This window comes from Phascolarctos cinereus, unplaced genomic scaffold, assembly GCF_003287225.1.
Source record: "Phascolarctos cinereus isolate Bilbo 61053 unplaced genomic scaffold, phaCin_HiC Scaffold_4;HRSCAF=312, whole genome shotgun sequence".
Classification (NCBI taxonomy): domain Eukaryota; kingdom Metazoa; phylum Chordata; class Mammalia; order Diprotodontia; family Phascolarctidae; genus Phascolarctos; species Phascolarctos cinereus.
The window spans coordinates 512,607,505-512,628,430 of record NW_027555847.1 but is presented as its reverse complement, the minus strand read 5'-3'; the positions used below and the strand labels follow the sequence as shown (position 1 = coordinate 512,628,430).

Below are 20,926 nucleotides of genomic sequence, written 5' to 3'. Positions count from 1 at the left end.
GATAACTTTTACATTTGTTTTCCAGTCAAAGAAGGTTACAAAGTTCGATCAGATGTCAATATCACACTAGAGTTTCGTACCACTGCGATGAATGGTGTTCTCCTTGGAATCAGTAGTGCCAAAGTGGATGCTATTGGCATAGAGATGGTAAATGGCAAGGTAAGTATTTGTTTTCTTTATGGTGTTTTTATTCTAATAACAATAACGGGGTAGTTGAGTGCAAGAGCAGCCAATTTTGATCATCTTAACTCCTGAAGTAGAAAAATTTTATTCTAAATGATAGATAATCTAAAACTTCTTTGCATTTCATTTCAAATGAAAAAAAAAACCCACATATTCCCTTGTTTCTGACTGAATGGTACTATTTGAAGCCCAAGACTTGCTGTGTGGTAGAGGGTGGGGGGAATCACAGTTCACTACAGATGATCCAGGACAAATAAAAAGTTAATGATAATGGAAAAAAAAATAGAGCATTCTAAATACAAGAAGACCAAAAAAACCTAGGAACCAGTTCTACCAGCAATCACTTGATATTCTTGCCAAACAGAAATTAAGGCAGTCAATAGCCACACTAATGTAAAATATCATTTATAAAATCTTATAGAGGATGTTGAAAGATTATGGTGGTAAAACAGCAAAGAGCAAGGTAAAGAAAAACAAGTTACCTGAAAACTTGGGGAGAGAGCCAATAAAATCATATCATCTGGAGAACATTTAAGGATAACACTGGAGGGAGGGAGGACAACAAACAGGTGAAAAAAGGAAAAGATCTGCACAGATTCCTATAACAAGTTATTTTCTCCATCAATGATAATGTTTAGACTCTAACATCATAATTCCCGAAATATTACATGGGGAAGTAGAAACAACACTAAGGAAAACCAAGAAGATAGTATGAGCATCTAGAATAGAAGAAGTACAAAGAGAGAATATCTGTGCTAGAAGAGACAATTTTGAGGGTTTTGAGGGATTGATTTTGGAATATTTGAAATATTCAAATTTTGAAAAGTTAAGGATACCAAAAAATAGGAAAAAAGTGGTAGAATATCCATAACTATTAATCTATATGCCTATCTTCCTGTCTCTATAAAATCTTTATGAGAATAATCTACATATATTTCAAGGACATTCTTGAGGTAGGTATGACAAAGAAGAGGGAGATTTTCATAAACTATTTACTTTATTTCCACTTCTTGACAACCGCAAAAAGTATTGCTATAAATATTTTGGTGTAAGGCACTTCTTATCAATGAACTCCTTGGGTATGGACATTGTAGTCACTTTAGTTGCTTAATTCCAGATTGTTTTCTAAAATGGTTGTACTAATTAACAGCTCTACCAACAATACACTAGTGTACCTAACCTTACCACAATCCCTTCAACATTGACTGTTCCCATCTTTTGTCATTTTTACCAATTTGTTGATCATGAGGTGAAATCTCTGGGTAGTTTTGATTTGCATTTCACTTATTAGTGATTTGGAACATTCTTTCATGAAGGTGTTAATGGTTTCCAACTCTTTTAAGAACTATTTGTTCGTGGGGCAGCTAGGTAATGTGGTAAATAGAGCACCAGCCCAGGACCTGAGTTCAGATCCAACCTCAGACATATAGCACTTTCTAGCTGTGTGACTATGAGCAAGTTCCTTAACCCCAATTGCCTCGCCAGAAAAAAAAAAAAGAACTGTTTATTGTTCCCTCAGACTACTTGTCTGTTTGGGAATGGCTTTTTGATTGATACATACAGACAGACAGACATGCATAAGATACACACATATAAATGTGTGTGAATATATGTTAATTATTTATAGCTCTTGGACAACAAATCCTTATATGAGAAAAATAATATGATTTTTTTTTCTTATTCAACAGCTTTCCTTCTTATGTTAGATGCATTAGTTTTATTTGTACAGGCCTATCTTTTTCAAAATTGGCATTCTTCTGATGATGCTCACTGGCCACAAGTCATGAAATTCAAGTCCTCACAAATTTCATATTAGTAGAATAGAAATCAAACTTGTCTTCTTTATTGAACTCTGACCTTGCTCAGTACCCATACTTTGTATTTTGGGGTATGGACATCTGAGACTATGGATCTTATTGTTGCTTCCAGTTTTGGACTTTGTCTCTGGTGCATTTCTGGAATCTCTACTGTTATTTCTTTTTCCTATAGTTGGAATTCACTCTGCTAGACAGATGTAGCTGATTTCTCCCTTTATCCTTTTTTTTTTTAACAGTCTAAAGCCCTTTTGATTAGATTTGCAAGGCTCTAGGCACCTCTAGGTTCCTTTTAGTAAAGCTCAGACTTTTTGCCCTAATTTACTATTTTTGATCAAGCTGGAGGCGTGGCATCTTTTCTTGCCTGACAAATGAAATTCTTGAGAAGGAAATGGATGAGGAATGCCGTTCATTAATTACCATAGTATATTTTAGGCTGTATGATATTAGTTGGAGGGAAACAAGTTTCTGCCTCTCTCATTAGAGTGAAAGCTCCTTGAGAGTAAGAATTGTTTTATTCCTTGCATTTGTGTCCCCAGAACCTAGCACAGTGCCAGGCACATAATATAGTTGGTGACACATAAATGTTGTATATTCATTTAACTTTTTATGGTAACTATCAAGACATCATAGGGAATTACAGAGATGGATCCTCCAGACCTAGAAATGACTTTTCACACTGGAAATAAAGACTTTAGAGCTTTATGAGTTTCTAGTTGTTAGAACTTGCACATTCCGTTCTGTTCTAAATAGAAGTCCCATTTCACTGATATCTTGCTTTTGTTGAAACAAATTCTACAATTTATTTTATATATAAAATAAAGTTAGCTAAGATTAATAAGCAGAGGAATACCACTACCAATCCAAGCTGCATCTCCACAGGGGTTGCTTCCCAAGATAGTTTTGTGGGCACTGTGATGGAAGCATTATTATTCCCAAGGCTCTTTTTTTTTCATGGTCCTGGACTGTCTCCATTGGGGTATGAGGGAAGATGGTGGTCAAAGTGGAGGTGCTGGTTTGACTTGCCTGGTACTTACTACTTCCTATCTCCTGATTCTTGCTGAGTTTGTAAGTTCACATAAATATTAGGGATAAAAATTTGGACAATTTCCATTTATAGCTGTAACATCTCTACTTCTATTTGTGATAAGTTATGAGCCCTTATTACAATAATGCATATCTACCAAATCTGCATAAAGATAATTGATTTAATCTTAGACTCAAAAAGCAAATATTTTTATTGTTTTTAATGAATAAAGTTAAATATTTAAACCTGCAAAATAAGGTAATTAAAATGGTTTTTGTTATGGAGTGAAAGGATGTAGTCTTACATAAAACCATAATTTACTCTATAAACTTGACAAATAGGATAAACAATGTGTTTTTTCACATTCTATGTTATAATTATCAAGAAAGGGGCAAGTGTTGCTCCATGTTATGATGCTGTTTCAATAATAGCAATAGGATAGAAACAACACAGAATACTTTATATTACAAAGATATTTTGTATTCATGAGCTTATTTGATCTCCACAACTGCCCTATATGCATTATTAATAGTCTCATTATAGAAATGAAGAACCTGAAGCTTAGAGAGGTTAAGAGGCTTATCTGAAGTTTTACAACTAGCAAAGACCTGTTTCCAGAGAAAAATCATATTTCTAAACCTCCCAATAATTGCAAGAGTTTTTAGTCACCTGTTCATAAGCCTTTGGTGTCAGCAAAGTCTATGAGTACTGAGGGGAGAAGAAGAATGCAAATTCACTGTAATCCACCATAAGCATCTCCTTTGAACAAAGCACCTTGCTAAGTGCTATGGATATAAAATCTCTACCATCAAGGAGGTATTAGAATAACATCAGAAACTGCATTGTTTATTCTGCTTTTGAGAATATAATATGTGCAAAGATAAGCTAATACAAAGGAAAGAAAGGTTTAGAGGTGGAGGGAAAGAGAATATGAATGGAGGTGACAGAAGGAGAGATGGAAGAGGAAGAAGAAAAGGGAAAGATCAGAGAGAACAGAGAGAAAAAAAAGATAAATGACCATTTTAATGGTAGTATGATATTAGAATGATGCCAGAAATGAACTCAGAAAATTAACTGACCTGGTCCAAAGGAATAAACAATTAGCAGAAGTCCTTATCAACTTACCTGCACCTTCTTTAAGCTTTTCAGCTCCTGATGCCTAGGTTCTGATCTTCATGAAGTTGGAAGTAAAACTCTAAGCCTTTGTGTGTACATATTGTGAATTTCCCAATCACACATCCCCAAGGACAGCCTATTTCTAAGACTTTGATTTGAAAAGCAATATTTGCTGGCTGCTAGTAGCCCTGAATCAATTCAGACAAAGTCTTTATACATAAAATTGAGGGTCCCATTTCAGGCTAAAAAATTCACGCAAGAGATGAGCCAGCACAAAGCTGCATTAGCTGCCCCCTCCCCTCCAGATCCACACAGCCAGGCAATCTCAATCATTTCAGAGCAACTTTAAGCAACTTCTAATTGCAACGTACTGGTAGGACCTGATTTCTGTAACACACTCCGGTTAGAAATCTTTTTCATAGCATGACCATTGCCATTTTTTTTTAACTTGGAGAGGGCACAGAAGCAGAATCTTTTTACAAGTAATTTTTCATGACTGGATATTTTATTTCAAACACAGTTTCCCTTTTCAGCAAAGGATTTTGCTTTTATCTACTGTCAGCAGCTAGGTGGCACAGTGGATAGAGTACTGGGCTTGGATTCTTCCTAAGGATCTTGGAATCTTCCTAAGTTCAAATCTGGCCTCAGACACTTATTAGCTGTGGGACCCAGGGCAAGTATGTTTGCCTTAGCTCCTCATCTGTAAAATGAACTGGAGAAGGAAATGCCAAACCACTCCAGTATTTTTGCCCAGGAAACCCTACATGGGGTCATAGAGAATCAGATATGATTGAAGTGACTGAACAACAACAAAGAAAGTGATTTGCGCCAATTTTTATTTATCTCTTGGTTGTTTTCTCAGGTTTCATTCCATGTCAACAATGGGGCTGGTAGGATTACAGCCACCTATGAACCCAAATCTGCAAGTAGTCTTTGTGATGGAAAATGGCATAAGCTTCAAGCCCACAAAAGCAAACACCGGATTGTTTTAATTGTTGATGGAAAAGCCACTCCTGCTGAAAGCCCACACACTCAGTCCACATCTGCAGACACCAACAATCCCATCTATGTTGGGGGATATCCTGGTATGTATGGCCTTTTCTATCTTCCTTTTATTAAAAAAAAAAAGACTATATCTATGTATACATTTATATTATTGCATGAGAAGTCAATAGAAATTAACTCATTATTAAAGTCTCATACATCACGGTGCCCACATCAATTATTAGGTTTGATGAAATTTAATAATGGATATTATACCAGTTATGTTGGGGACTTATGTGTTTTTAAAAAAGCCTCATTTTAGGGATAGAAAGGATCCTAGATTGTTTTATAATAAACAAAAGCATTTTAGGTTCCTCTTTTGAACACCATCTTTATATGCAGAGGCTATTGTCCAGAATCTCTAGTTTTCCATATGGTATAAATTTTTGGTTTTAGCCATCTCTCAACAGAGGGATTATTAATGGCACAACATCATCTGAGACAGATAGCACTGAAATATTTCACATGGTGATTTAGATATCTTTTCCTAAGTGTCTTCATCAATTTCTGTAGAGGGAACAGCCTTTTCCATACATCTCCAAAAGTCATCTTTAAATGCTGATCATAAGTATGTAATCTTCCTGGAAATTCTCAATTATTTCTAATTTTCACATAAATTCAGTCATCTAGACTGAGCCTGCTGGGGTCCAGCAGCCTCTCTACAGTGTTGATAACTTGTTGATGGCCCATTTATTTAGCCATATTTCAACTCTGGCTCACTGCCTTTTAAAGAATGCTCTGTCCAGTTTTTTGTATGGAAAAAGCCTTTTGAATTGACCCAGGTGCTACTAACTAATGTTACCAGGCTGAAAACTTTTTTTTTTAAATTCCAAGGCTAAACTATACAAAGAGGTTGCCCCTGAAAATGTATAATTGGGAGATTCAAATATAAATTCTACTTACACAACAGAGTCCTGACTCTTTCTATGATTCATTTCTGAAAAATTACTATTTAAAGTACACAGGTGTTCTAGGAAGAATTTCAAATAGTATGCGGTAATAAATAAACCATTAGGTAGCTATGAAAGTATTATTTGACATTAAGTGAACCAGTTAATTCAGCTTACATGGCATGACAGTCAAAGAAGGTATTAGATAGGAGTCATGTCCCAACTCTGCCACTGGAAATTACTGAATCTCAGAGTTGGAAGGACCTGAGAGATTTTCTAGTCCAACCTATATTTGAACAGGAATCTGCTCAAATTTTCCAATTAAGGTATCTTCTTGAAGATTTCCAGGGATGAGAAACTATTTTCTAAAATAGGCTATTCTATTTTTGGACAATTAGGATGTACTTCATTACATCTAAACTATATCTGCCTAATAATCCTAGTTCTACACTGTAGGGTCAAGAAGAACAGCACTGATCCTTTTTATTCCATCAGTTATTTGAAGACAACTATCATGCCACCCTACTGTTAGCCCAAGTCTGCTCAAGCCCATTCTCACAGGACATAGTTTCAAGCTCCTTTGCCATCTTAGTTATCTTCCTTTAATCACCATCTTGCTTTTCAATGTTTTCCCTAAAAGATGGAAGTCCCAGCTGGCTACAAAGCTGTAATACAGTCTAACTATAGATGAATACAGTAGAACTATGACTTCTTTCTTACTGGACACTATGTTTCTATTCATGATTCTAAGAGATCACATTAGAATTTTTTGGTCGTTCTTCACACTATAGTTTCACATTCATTTTGTAGTTCACAAAATCCTCAGGTCTTTCTCGTTTGTATAAACTATTGTCTAACCAGGCCTCCCCCGTTTTCTTCTTGCACAGTTGAATTTTTTTTTCCTAAATATAGGACTATACATTTCACAGAATCACAAAATCTAAGCATGAAGGGGACTCAGAGACCATCTAGTCCAGGGCTTCTTAAACTTTTCCCACTCATGACCTCTTCAGCACTTCTTAAACTGTGGGTCACAACCCTACATAGGGTGGTGTTCTAGTCCAATCTTCCCCTGAAAATATTGGGGAAAACATTATTTTAAAAATCACTTAACTATTAAAAAATAAAATGCCACAAATCATTCCCAATAAAGGAATTAATTCATACATACATACATAAAATTTTTTAAAGGTATCTCCTTAACAATGTCACCAATAAAGTGGTCATTCAGCTTTTGTTTATGGACTTCAAGTGAGTGGGGAACCCATTACCACCTGAGTTAGCCCACTCCACTCCTGGATGGTTCTGATTGTTAAGTTTTTATTGCTAATAAGCCTAAATTTGCCCCTTTGTACCTTATACTTTTTGCTCCTAATTCTGTCTTCTGGGGCCAAGCAGAACAAGTTCCTAATTCCTCTTCCACATGACAGCTCTTCAAACACTTGAAGACAGCTATGATTTTTTTCTTATTAGATTGGGCCCATCATTCTAGCCTGTTGAGATCTTTTTTGGATCCCATTCATTCCTACACAGTGTTAGCTCTTCCAGCTTCCCATTATTTCAAAAATTTAATGAGCGTGTCATCTCTTGTCTTCAATTAATTATCAATAACACTTGCTTGATGTATGACTTGGGCAAGCCATGTCACCCCTTATAGTTTGAAAACCCTATCTTTTTTTAAGGCAGCTTGGTGCAAGGGATGGGCTGCTACCCGTGAAGTCACTGAGATCTTGGTTCAATCCCACCTCCCGATAGTTATAAGACCAAGGGGAAGTCCTTTCTGAGCCTCAGTTTCCTTTTTCTGTAAAGTGGGGATAATAATACAATACTTTATAGGGTTGTTGGGGGGTGGTGCTTAAATGAGAAAATCTATGTAAAGTGTTTGTTTTATTTTTTTTTCCAACCTCAGAGTGCTGTGTAATTAAGCTACTTTTGTTCTTCCTTTAGGGCTTAGGTCAGGTACTTCCTTCCTTAAGCCTTTTCTGATCCAGTTATTGGCTGTTTTCTGTCTCCTTTTCTTTCCCTCTCTTCCTTCTTCCTCAAATTAGCGCGAGTTTGCTTATAAGTGGATGCATTCTATCTCCTCAATAATAATGATGATGATAATAATAACTAGCCTTTATGTAGCCCTTTCAGGTTTGTAAAGTGCTTTACAAATATTCCATTTGATCCTCACAACTCTGGGAGGAAGGTGTTATTATTATCCCAATTTTACAGAAAATAAAAATAGCTAAAATTTATTAAATGTCAGGTGCTGTGCTTCATAATTTTTATGATCTCATTTGACCCTCACAATTACCCTGGGATGTAAGTTTTACTATTATCCCAGTTTTACAGATGAAGAAACTGAGGCAAACACACAGTTAGTAAACATGTGAGGTGAGATTTGAACTCTGGTCTTCCTGACTATGGGTCCAGCATGCTAGCCACTTCACCACCTAGCTACCAGCAGAAAATAAGCTGCTTCATGTATAACCTATATCAAATTTTTTGTCTTCTCAATGTTGGCAGTGGGGGGAGGAAAGAAAAGAAGGGAAAAGAATTTGGAACTCAAACTTTTAAAACAAAAGTTAAAAATTGTTTTTACATGTAATTGAGGAAAAAAAATATGGTGGGGGGATGGTTATCAAGGTAGAACATTCTTTCTAAAAAAAGGCTGCTTGAAGGCAAAGACCATTTGAATACTGGCTTTCTATGCCCAACATCTTCCATGTAGTAGGTGCCTAATGTCTGTTTGAATTGAATTGAATTTGGGGCTCAATTTTTCCATCTGTAAATTGAGGAATGTGACTTCTATGGAACCTTAAAGCTTTAAAATTCTAAGATTCTTAGTCATTTTAAGTTAATTGCCTCAGTCAGTGACTATAATTTTCTTAAGTGACCAAAGTTGGACTTTGGGAGTTCAGGTGGTAAGAGTTAGGGGACCAAAGCAAATACTCCTCCAACCTAATCCCCCCACTTCCAAAGTGAGGAAGTAGATAAATGTGTAGGGCTCATGTTTCCTAGCAGGGCCTTCCTGCTGTTGCTCAGAGAACGGTTCCCACAGGACCACACACTCTTTGGAAAAGTGTAGCTTTGGTGGCTATATTCTCTCCTCCCTTATCTCCCATCCCATCTTCCAACCCCCAAGAATGGAGATTCCCTAAGGGAGATGGCCCTGGTCCTGAGCGTGTATTAATCTCTCAATAAGAGACTTTAGAGCACTATGACACACACACTACAGCAGGCCTGCACAACATGCAGCCTGCAGATGGTATGTTGCGCAGGCCTGTTTTACATCCTCTACATTTTTCACTGGCTACCTGAAATCCCTTGGCAGGACATAAGTGGCCCACAGGCTATATGTTGAGCATGCCTGCACTAGAGGCATGCTTCTGCCTCCATTATTAGTTGCAATGGTTTTTTAAGTTGGGGAGAGACATGATAGGATAGTGGAGGGAAGGGAGGCTGGAACCTTTGGTTCCAGAGAAATAACTACTACATCAGGTACCCACTCATTGAAAGAGCTCTCCTGGAGAATTCCTTGAGACTGAATAACTGCTCACACTCAGTCTACAATTTCCTAAGGGGGCATTTCCCCAGAGGGAATCTGGGAAATCTTTTCCCTTGAGGAGGAAGTGGGATGTGCTGGAGCCAGCTTGTATAGGCTTTCAAGACCTGATTGTTAAATTTCTAGTGTGAGCATGTACTCCTTGGAAATTGGCGAATGTCACAAATTTAGATTATCTAAAGTGATGGAGAAAATGTTAATGATGTAGATTATACTTAAAAGTATGTTGTGACTACATTTTGTCCAGAGCCGGTCGTTAAACATTTATCAGCACACACACGTCGTTGGCAGGGATAACTTAGTAATTATGTTCCTAAGTATACCCTAGTAATGGGCTTAGGCCTTTGGGAATTTTGTTCCTAAGCATAGACAGGACTTTTTTTTTTTTATTTTGGTGAGGCAATTGGGGTTAAGTCACTTGCCCAAAGTCACACAGCTAGTAAATGTTAAGTGTCTGAGGCCGGATTTGAACTCAGGTCCTCCTGACTCTAGGGCCAGTGCTCTATCCACCATGCCACCTATCTGCCCCTTGACAGGACTTTTCTTGGGCAACATAAGCACTGCCAGTTTCCACAGATCTCCTCTGAGAATGAACAGGAAGCATATATGAGTTAACTCCCAAGTCCACCACCTTTACCAGACCTATTTCGAAACTCAACAGCAAGGTAGCCTATTTTTGCCCATGCTGATTTGTACTGCATTAAAAATGTTCCAAGCAACTGTTAAAATTGATGCTATAAACTGCTGTGTTGATAGGTGTTTTGAAACCTCATGTGTCATTTGCACAGTAGCAAGCTGGTTCTCTTGGGTGAATAAACATAATTCTAGGTATAAACTGGGCATTTGGGGGAAGTGAAATAACTTGAATTCTACCAAATTCAAATCATAACATGAAAGATAAAAAGAAATTGCTAAAGCACTAAATCAGCAGCTATGATTATAAAGCATTAGGTGTGTGTTTATGTCGAATGTTTACGTGTGGCATTCTAGATGTCTTTTCCTCTTGGAATTTAACTCCTTGAGCACTGAGATTGGGCAACCTGTATATTTTGCGTCATGCCTGTCAAAAGATGGCCATCTGATAGACATAAAACAGTATCATTACTCACTACTGGACTCTGTCCTGGACCTTGTTCTCTCATTCTATCTACTTGTCCTCCCTCGTGATTTCATCATCGCCCCTGGGTTCAGTTATTTCATATTATTCCCTTCACATAGTCTCTGACCTGGTCAAATTGGCCTGCTGGCTGTCACCTCGACATAATATTACACAGACGGTTCCCCCAGGTCTAGAATAAAAGCTCAGCTCCTACACAAATCCTCTCTTCTGCTATCACTTTGACACACGACGCCATTATTTTGATTCTGATAGCATTTACTTGTCTGTGTATGTGTGGTTTCTCAAGGCAGCATGTTGCAAGTAGAATCACAGGACCTGAGTTGGAATTCTGGCCCTGTCACTACTGCCTGTAGGACCTTGGATAAGTCTCTGGTCTTTAGGTGCCTCTTGTGTTAAATGAGGGAGTTGAACTAGGTGACTTTGAAGGTCCTCCTCAATCCTATGATTCTCCCCAGTAGAAATAAGCCCTTTTAAGGTGAGGGAGGAATCTTTTTTTTTTTTTTGGTCTTTTTATCCTCTGTCACTAACACAGTATCTTTCACAAAGGAAATAAATCTTCATTGAATAAAATGAATTAGTTGTTAGACCAAAAACATTCTTATGTTCCTTATGTGTTTCACGTTAGGGGCTTTGTTAACTTGGCCAAATCTGATTCCATCAGGTTATATCTTGAGTTCTAAGAGAAGCTCTTTCTCCCCTATGCCATGCTCTTTAAATAAGAATACATTTCTGTATAGATTATTAACAATAATAATAACTAATGTTTATTAGGTAACGCCTTAAAATTTACAAAGCGCTTTACATAAATGATTTCATTTAACACACACATCTAAAGGTAAGAAGAGATATGATTTAGATAATAGCATCCAACCATGCTTAAGTTTTCATAACATTCATCTGCAGAACTCCAAAAGCCTTATGTTATTGCTAAAGGAGCCAAAGAACATGGCGGGAGGTAGGGGGGAAAGGTGTCAAGATCTGGATGTGCAAATCACTCGTCTTGTGATCATTTTTATTTTGTATCATTTTCACTTTTATGCATTCGTCATTCCAGTAAAATTTGACAAGCTTTTAATCTCCTTTTCTAAACAGCTGATACAAAGCAAAACTGCTTGAGCAGTCGCACCTCCTTCCGGGGCTGTATGAGAAAGCTCACGTTGATTAAAGGTCAGCAAGTGGAATCCATTGACTTCAGCAAAGCTTTTGACCTCCGTGGAGTCTTCCCACATTCCTGCCCCGGGACTGAGCTCTAAATTCCAAGAGAAGTAGCTGGTCAGGGAGCATCTTATTATATTTCAATTGAAGGGAAACGTAACTGTGAACTCTTGGTTCACTTGTACTTTCCAACTCAGGTCAGATGTTTCTAGGGAGAAGTTTCATATTGGTGTTTAAAACTAAAACCACTTGTACAACAAATACCTCTACTAAGCTGTCTCAAATGTTTATAGAATTAATTGGGTCTCTAAACCAATGTTGCTTAATCACTGTTTACAGTAAGGTGTTTTTTTTTTTCCTACTGATTACTTGACAGTATTCCATTTTCTTGTATATTGGGTTTCAAAAACAATAAATAGAACACCACAATGTATAATAAAGGCAAAGTGAAATGTGAATGCTTTCATTTTTCATAAATCCCAAGTTTTAACTGTCAAGGAAAAATTACCAGCATCATTGAAATTCCAGCAGAGGGCAGAAGATGGTTGCAACATAATCTTGAATAGAGTCCCCCCTGCAAGCAAAGCTACTTACAAGGGGAACAAAGGGGCTGAAATCTTTCTTTATGTATCTTTTTGTTCAGCATCATTCTTCCAAGTCCTGACCTAATTTTCTCTTTGGCCAGCAAAATCAGAATATACTGCATGACAACAAAGTTGGCAATAGCAACAAATTAGAAGTTCCTTAATTGTCAACTTCCTCCTCCCCCCCTCCCCCAAAATAGGGCTGTTTTCCTTAATCAGCTCATTTTCTCATAGAAAGCAAGTATAATTTGAAAAGCTGGAAAATGAAAAAAAAAAGCCACATAAATACATTCCTTTAAACCAACTAAGCAGCTTTAAATTTTAGTTTCCAAAGCCTCATTTGGTTCCTTCTCATGTAGTTACCTGTTAACTCTAGCTGTGCTGCTGTAGCTTAGCTGAAAACCTTATATACTGCAAGTCTGGGAAAAATAATTTTTTTCAACTACCTAGTTGAAGGAAAGTACTACCTCTCTTTGTAATCAATCACTTTTCAAGAGGGAAGGGTTTTAGATTAAATTTCAATTTCATTTGGACACTACTAATCCCATTACATGGTAAAAGAAGTCATTGTACTACAAGGCTCTTCTGGTTCCCCCTTTCATGTTTTCTGAAATCTCTGGTGGTGCCTACACTGTCCTACTCTGTCAGTCTCTTGGTTGACAAAGGTGAAATTTGTAACTGAGACTCTATTCAACCTGCATGTCAGAGTGTCATGGTAAGGGCCAGTTATGGTTAGAGAGATGCGCCCTGCATTTGAGGCATGGCACCTGGAGTGACCCAAAGGAGACTAACCTCAGCAACTAAACCAGGAAACTGACATTTGCAGTTCTCAGCTGATGGACCCTCAACAGAAATACACAAGTGAATTCTCACTCTGCACTGTTGGTGGCCTTTCTATTCATGTTTCTATGGAAACATGCAGTGAGGGGAGATTGAGGTCTGGAAATTCTGGCCCTCGGTCTGCTATATTGGGCAAAAAAGAGATCCTAACTGTGACAGAAAGCACAGGTGATGAACTAATACTGGGCTGAGGGGGCCATTGTTTTTTCCTGTAGAAGAGAATGGAGTCTCACTTATTACTCTGTTATTAGTCAAGCTGATGCGGGAATGGAGCTGCTCACATGGTTTCCTTTAAAACACATCCCTGAAAGTCAAAATCCATTTCTTTCTTTGTAGCTTGTTGATAGCTTGGCAAGTTTCCAGTTTGCCATTTTAAACACAGGGGAGGAACAGACTGCTTATGCCTTGGAGGGCTGAAGGTAACACTTCTTCCTTCAGTTTACTCCAACAGAAAAGTTCATCTTGGGTTTATATTAGTGAATTGCTATAAACACAGGGCACACATAAATACATAAAAGGATTCTGACTTAGCTCTACATTTCTTCCATTGTTTCTTTTATTCCTTCTACTTTCAATTCATGGATCTAAATCATTTCATTATTTTGAAAATTTCGTCTTGGAATTCCCTTCCTCCTCCCACCAATGTTTGCTGATTATATCTCTAGTTAATAGCACAGATATGTGGTTTTTTTTTCTGCATGTACACAAAAAGATAGAGAATGAGTTGGGTCCTGAGTCTTCATACGCCCTTTGACAATAAAGTGTGAGAGATTTCTCCAGTATTTCTATGCCGCCTGACTAAACAGCTGCATATGAAACATGATTCTATAACCACACCTTGTGGACAACACTATTTGAACTGCAGCTTATCTTGGATCTCCATTCACATTGCCTAGAAACAATGTCAAGTTTGTCTTCTAATTTCCCTGTAGGAAGTATGTATTTATTAAGCACCTAGTATATGCCAGGCACTATACTAAACACTTTACAAATATCTTATTTGAATCTCAAAACATCACTGGGAAGTAGGCACTGTTATTATCCCCATTTTACAGTTGAAGAAACTGATGCTGACAGAGGTTAAAAAATTTGCCCAGGGTCACACAGGTAACAAAGCATCTGAGACTGGATTTGAATTCCTGTCTTCCTGACTCTAGGTCCAGCACTCTTTCCACATACCACTTAATTGCCTCTATAGTTATAATCCTGGTAGCAGTCTCATGTGCTGCAAGATGGCAGAGTGGATAGTGTGCTAGGCAGAGTCAAGAAGACTCATTTTTATGACTTCAAATCTGGCCTCCGACACAAGCTGTGTGACCTTGGGCAAGTCACTTAATCCTCTTTGCCCAAGTTCCTCATCTGTAAAATGAGCTGGAGAAGGAAGTGGTAAAGGAAATGATAAACCACTCTAGTATCTTTGCCAAGAAAACTACAAATGGGGTCATGAAGGGTCAGACCCAAGGGAACAACAAAAGACAACCTAAATGCATAGTGGCATGTCAAACAGTCAGAGCTTCTAGGGATGAGAGTGGGAGGGTTAAATTAGCAATGAAATCAAGGAGAGGTTCCAGTGGGTCTTGGAATGACTCATTTCCAAAAGATGAACGCATGAAAAGGAGCAGACAGAGAAAGGTCAGGATTGGCCAAGAGCTCAGCCTGACAATCCACACAGAAATAATTAATGAATTAAGAGTGTCCAGACTGACATAAAGTTGAATGGCAAATCCACTGAGTTGCTCCATCGAGGCATATCTTTTAGATAGACACTTCAGATGAAGTTAGGTTGACTTCAGTAAGAGAGCATTCTGGATTAGGATTTGGGAAATTGTACCTTGTTTAATAATCCAAAACTGATCTTAAATAAAAAGTCATCTTTTTTTTTTTTAAACGCTAATACTTTCTGGTGATGCTATATGGCAACAAATCATAGGCCAACACAAGTCCAAAGAATTATTGCCGGTGACCCAAATGGCAATTAAAAGATAGATCTGGTAGGTATGCATACGTTGCAGCACGGTACCAATGACTTGCATATAAGATATGCCTTAAAAAAATATTGTACAGGAAATACATAATTAGAAAAGGTCTAGATCAGCTATGTAATGTGAGTGGTAGGGGCAAGGGGAGAAATCTAGTTCTTTCCACTACACAATGCTGCCTTCCTTTTGCTATTTTTAGTTTATTTTGGTATATAAGAAAGTATATGACAAGCCAGTTATTCAAGTATTATTCAAGTATACAGCAAATCAGGATTTTAAAAACAATTTTATATAAGGAACATATTATGGACTAACAAAATGTAACCAACACTGTGTTGTAATTGTAAGAAAAATTCATCTAAGAAAGAAGTCTCAGTGACAAAGATTTGGGGTTTTGTTTTTTTATTTTCATGGTTAAAATACAACGTACACATTCTACTTTACAAATATGCTATTATAACTACAATGGAAGTTATTGTAACAAACAATCCATGTTTCCCTTTTGTGTGGGTCAGAAATATACAAACGATTGGCTTTATCGAGAGGCATGATGTTATTTTCCAATCCAGTAAGACATTGTGGAAAATAGTTGAAAAATGCCTGGAAGAAAAGATAAACTTTTTTTCCCCTTTAATCCCTCATTTGAACTCCTGGGATTCACTCCCAGTTGTCTGAACATGGCTAGAAAGAAACAAATGATTAATGACAGAGAGAATATGTTTTCGGCACCGACTCTTTCAGAGCACGACATTCACAGAATATTTTATTTTGTTATTCAGAGCATTTGCTTATTTCTTGTGCATCATTAAACTAGGAATATCAAAAGCAAAACAAGGTTGACATTAAATAATAAGACTCAGGGACACTTCATAACAAAAGCTATTATAATCCACTATGCTTTTTGTCTGAGTAAGGCAAGTGAGGTAGTTTATTTTGTATGTACATTGTAATGACAATGAGCGGTTCCAGTATGCTTCAAAGGTCATCGATTCCTAGAACCATTACGCCAAACAAAGTGTGCCGGCGTGCAAAATAAGCCTTCATGTTTTAATTTTTATTTTTTTGCAGAATGAGAAAGGAAAAACACTTAAGGCAGCTATGGAGTCTCTGGGTCAAGTTCCTTTAAAATCCTTTCCCTTCCTCTAACATTTCACTGCATGGCTATCTAGCAGTCCCCCAAGAGCCCAGATAATGGGGGTGTTAGGGATGGCTGGGGAATGGAGATTGCAAATTCAGGCAGAATTATAGAAACGTCATGTTTCCCCCTCAGCTAACATCATCTTCTGTTAGCAGGTAAACTTTCAGCTTTGCAGCTTGGTTGTCAAAGTATGGCAAATGTAAAATGTTGACAAGACAGCGCTCCCAAAATATAGGTGACAGGCTCTTTAGAGTCAAAAGTAAGGATCTTCAATCCACCTGCTGTTCCAGAATTGAGCTGTGAAAAGATCCACTTCTGTTTCTAAGGATGGATTTAGTCACCAAGAATCCAATGAGTAAATTACCTCTTTCAGAGGACTAACTAATAAATATAAATATAGGGAGAGGGGCACTGGACCTGCAATTTCATTGGCATAAAGAATTCCTAGCTGATGAAACGACTAATTGCAAGACAGCATCCTCTCTGAAATTTAGTTTCAGTAGCTAAGACTAGCACTAAGATCACTTATGACTAGCACTCATGACCTACCCAAGGTCACATAATCAGTCTGAGAAGCAGGTGGTATTTGAAGCCAGGTCTAATGGTCCAGATTAGATTGTAGCTCTCTCCCCACTGTCTTGCTACCTCTCATATGCACTACAAAAATCCTCTCTTGACATTAGGTTAAGAGCCTTCTAAGTAAACATTCAAGTCAGATGCAATAAGGCTAATGAGACTAATTTAGAAGGAAGGCTTTCCCCTTCTCCCTCAGATGCTAGAAATCTTTGGTAACAAATAGATATTGTCCTTGAACGAAGTGAAGTGAATGAAAGAATTGATTCAGATAGGCCTTTGGGTTGGAAAATTTCACAGAAGTAGATGAGTACAGAAAAATCATTTTTTTTCTCCCCATCCTCTATATTTAACTATAGATTAATGACAAATTAGAATAGAGAAATGTATGACAACCTTAGGAAGCTTTCTTGTTCTGGTGTCTAAAATGTCTGGAATTTGATTTGGGGACATTTTACTTCAAAATGTCATCCCTTTTTGTGAAAATAAAAAAAAAAGTTAACTTTTTTCAGTCAGGAAATACAGGTATTTACATAGAGAAAACAAGATATTCTTTTTTTTTTTTTGGAAGACAGAGGTGTATTTTAAAGTTTTATTACAAATGCTGGCAGATATTATGAATGCTTTAGAACCTGAGACTTAATAGGAGAAACTACATAAAAAATGTAAAACTTTAACCAGATGCTTTAACCAATGCTTTGCTGCAACTGAAAGAGGCATTTAGGTCTAGGATATAGTTCATATAGCTCCAAAATAATCCCCCAAATCCATTATCTGCCGTTCCTAAGCCAAAGGTTGAAAGATGACATAGAATTTGTTTATGTGAGAAGGGATGGATGGGACAATATAAAACCAGAATGCACCCCAAGATATCTTGTCACAATTTTGAAACTATAGCCATCCTTCACTGATCCTAGAAGGGGCTTTATCCTTATTATCTAAAGAGGAACCAATACCATAGCATTCCTTAACACATTGTACTGGCTCTCTTTCCTAAATGAGGATGATTGGTGAATAACTGATCTGACAGATTCCAGATCTGGAAAATATATGACAATAAACATACCCAACATACATAGATATGTACGGTCTAATTGTCCAACAGTTGTGCTTAACCGTGCCTGTGAATGATGATCAAAGGTGAAAAATGGTCTCAATACCATGTAAGAACCAGAGGCAGCTGTATTTTTCAGGCCTGGATAAAAGCTGTACTGTCTCTTCAAAACTGTGGCTATAGAATTAAGCATGGTCATAAAATATAGATAAGGAAATGTTTGGGAGAAGAGAGAAACTCAGTGACTGGCACATGGAAAGACATTCACCAAATAATATGATAATGATTAGGGAACAGAATCCACCGCTGTTTACAAAGAAAAGAGAAATGAAAGAACAGGCACATCCTTAGTCTGACAGCACTTTGCTCAGAGACTATGTCCATAATGTAAGATGAAAAGCTTAAAAAAAATTCAACTTGTTCAGACACACAGAAGTACATACTGGTATCAGAATGATGAGAATGACAATACAGTACAACATAGATAAACAGTATAGGTTGCTTTAAACAGTAGTTCTTTCTCCTCAAAATAACCAAATAATGAGGAGTGAGTCAGAAGCATAAATAGTGTATATTTTACTTTCAGAACAAGTTTTGTTTGAATAGAAGAATTGCATTTATGCAGCACAACTACCCTGGGCATTTCCATTCTTTTTCTGAAAAGCAGCCCTGTGTTGTTACTATATAGGTGTATATATAAAGGTGAAGGAGAATTTTGCTTTGGAATGCTAGCAAAACTGCCCTGCCAGCTCCTCTGCACCCTCCATCATGTCTTGCATTCGGTAGTGTTTGCTACATTTGGTAGGCTGTAAGACTGAGTAGGACAGGCGTCCAAGTAGAGGACACAGTTTTCTTTAATTATTAAGTCAAAATCCTGGAGAGGATGAAACTTTCCATTGTCCAGATTGGCCTCTCTTTGAAAGTACCATCATCCTTCCTTTGTAGTCAAGTAACTGGCATAAGAAAACTCCTGCTTCCATGGTTACGACAGGGGGGTTATCTCAGGGTTTGCAGGTTGGTAACCAGTGAACACATCAATACCTTCTGGCTTGAAGAAGCATCTCAAGATTAAGAGGGCTGGGAAGGACAGAGAGAGTCAAAAGCAGCCACTTGGTTTTCCATCATATTCTGGAGTTTCTTGGCCTAGAAAATACAAGTGGAGTCCTTTCCCTCAGAAGTAGGGCATTTCCTGAAGGTTCAACTTGTCTTTGGTTTTATCACCCACTCTGCATGAGGATTCGCATGATACAAATCCAACATGTAGGCATCAGGATCTAAACAGTGCTGCCCTATGACAAAAAGAAAGGGAGAAGCATGTTTACTTTGCTCACATGGTACTGGTTAAAAAAAAAGGCCAGCTGACTTCAGCAGGGCTCTTTAACTGTCTCATTCATTTGGAGGCTAAGTGGATCAATTCTTGGGCTTCTTCGCAAAAGTCATCTTTTCTGATTGCCTGGTAAAATATCCCTAAGGATATTTTTTAGTTGGATTGAGGATTATACAAATATATTATCTACAATAGAATTATTTTCTAGCTTGACCACATCAGGTAAGCCTTCTCATTCAGCCTTGAGAAGAGCAAGAGTGCTTACCCCTCTAAACTACAAATCCCAGTTGGCCACTCAGTTCTCAAAGTCTTATTACACAAGGCAAGAACTTTTTTTAAAACGTACAATTTCACTTCTTATCTGAGAATACACCTTGAAGACAGTAATCTAAGACTACAAAAGATTAGCATTAAGTAAATTTCAAGGTATGTTGCTTTGATTTCTTTGATTTTCTGAGAAATGCCCACAGCAGGCAGAATAATAATTACAATCATAATAATCATAATAGTAAAATGGATGTCAGCTATTATAAACTAGTATTATTAGTAATGATAGTAAATCCTTACCAATCAATCAATAAGTGTTTATTAAAAGGACCTCCTATGATTATGCTAAGGTGCTGGAGATGAAAGACAAAAAAAGAAAGTCGCTGATCTCCAGGAAATACATTTTTTTTTACATTTAGGATTTATGTGCATTGTTGATTAATAACATTTAGCACTTAAACTTATGCCAGATATATAGTTAGAAAGTAGCTTTCTGACAGTGTTGCTGATTTTACTTGAATTATATCTGCCATGTCATATTTCTGAATTTGTTAGGATTTCCTGTTTTCCTCACTTTGTCATGAAAATTACCAGAAAGAATATACAAAAGAAAGTTCCTCAAGCAGATCTATCATCTAAATGCTACACAAAAATTATTCATTGAAAATGGTGCTGGGAAAGCAATTCATCCTGTAGCTGAAAGGAAATAATTTTTATGTTTCCAGAAAGTTTTGACATCATGAAGAGTCAGGATGTCCATTTGGGCCAACATGAACTTCCCTTCTATTTATTTAATGAGAAAGAATGCCTTTTGAGGTGGCTACCTTCAGGTCACTGGTTTTCACTTGACCTCATCAAATACCTCTTTCACTAAGGACAAATGGAGAGTATACTGTACTCTCCATCCATGCTTAAAAACTTTAGCTTATTCTTCTTAAATGGTTGCTCCTCTGCAGCCAGGAGAAATGATAGGCTGGCAGGAAGACATGAATCAGTTAAACATCAATCTTCAAATCTGACTGACAGCTGCCAGAATGATGCACACTTCCATGCCATGCAAATGAGCACATTATTGTTAGACTTCAAAAGCTCTTGGATTTAGCCTTAAACTATTTCATAATAAGAAAAGAAGCAAATGTCATTAAAGTACAGGCTTTACTTTACCGAACATACTTAATTTCCTTCGAGACTACTAACGTATGTGGAAAATAGCCACTTAACAAAGAATTACCTGGATGTGGCTATGGTTGAAAGGCCAATGGAAA

The 20,926-nt window shown here is 37.3% G+C and overlaps 2 protein-coding genes across 5 annotated transcripts in view; one reads left to right on the top strand and one right to left on the bottom strand.

Annotated features, from left to right (window-relative positions):
• Window positions 1–12,357, top strand: part of LAMA1 (laminin subunit alpha 1) — a 198,243-nt gene extending 185,886 nt beyond the window's left edge. The window contains 3 exon segments of the mRNA XM_020975006.2: window positions 26–159; window positions 5,003–5,225; window positions 11,837–12,357. Of these exon segments, the coding sequence (XP_020830665.1) occupies window positions 26–159; window positions 5,003–5,225; window positions 11,837–11,997 (518 nt within the window). The 3' untranslated portion in view covers window positions 11,998–12,357.
• A 3,330-nt stretch (window positions 12,358–15,687) lies between these two features.
• ARHGAP28 (Rho GTPase activating protein 28) overlaps window positions 15,688–20,926 on the bottom strand; it is a 191,952-nt gene continuing 186,713 nt past the window's right edge. For all 4 annotated transcript variants that reach the window (XM_020974995.2, XM_020974994.2, XM_078153510.1 and 1 more), the window contains exon 16: window positions 15,688–19,356. In XM_020974995.2, coding sequence (XP_020830654.1) covers window positions 19,265–19,356 — 92 coding nt within the window. In that variant the 3' untranslated portion in view covers window positions 15,688–19,264. The remainder of the gene's footprint in view (window positions 19,357–20,926) is intronic.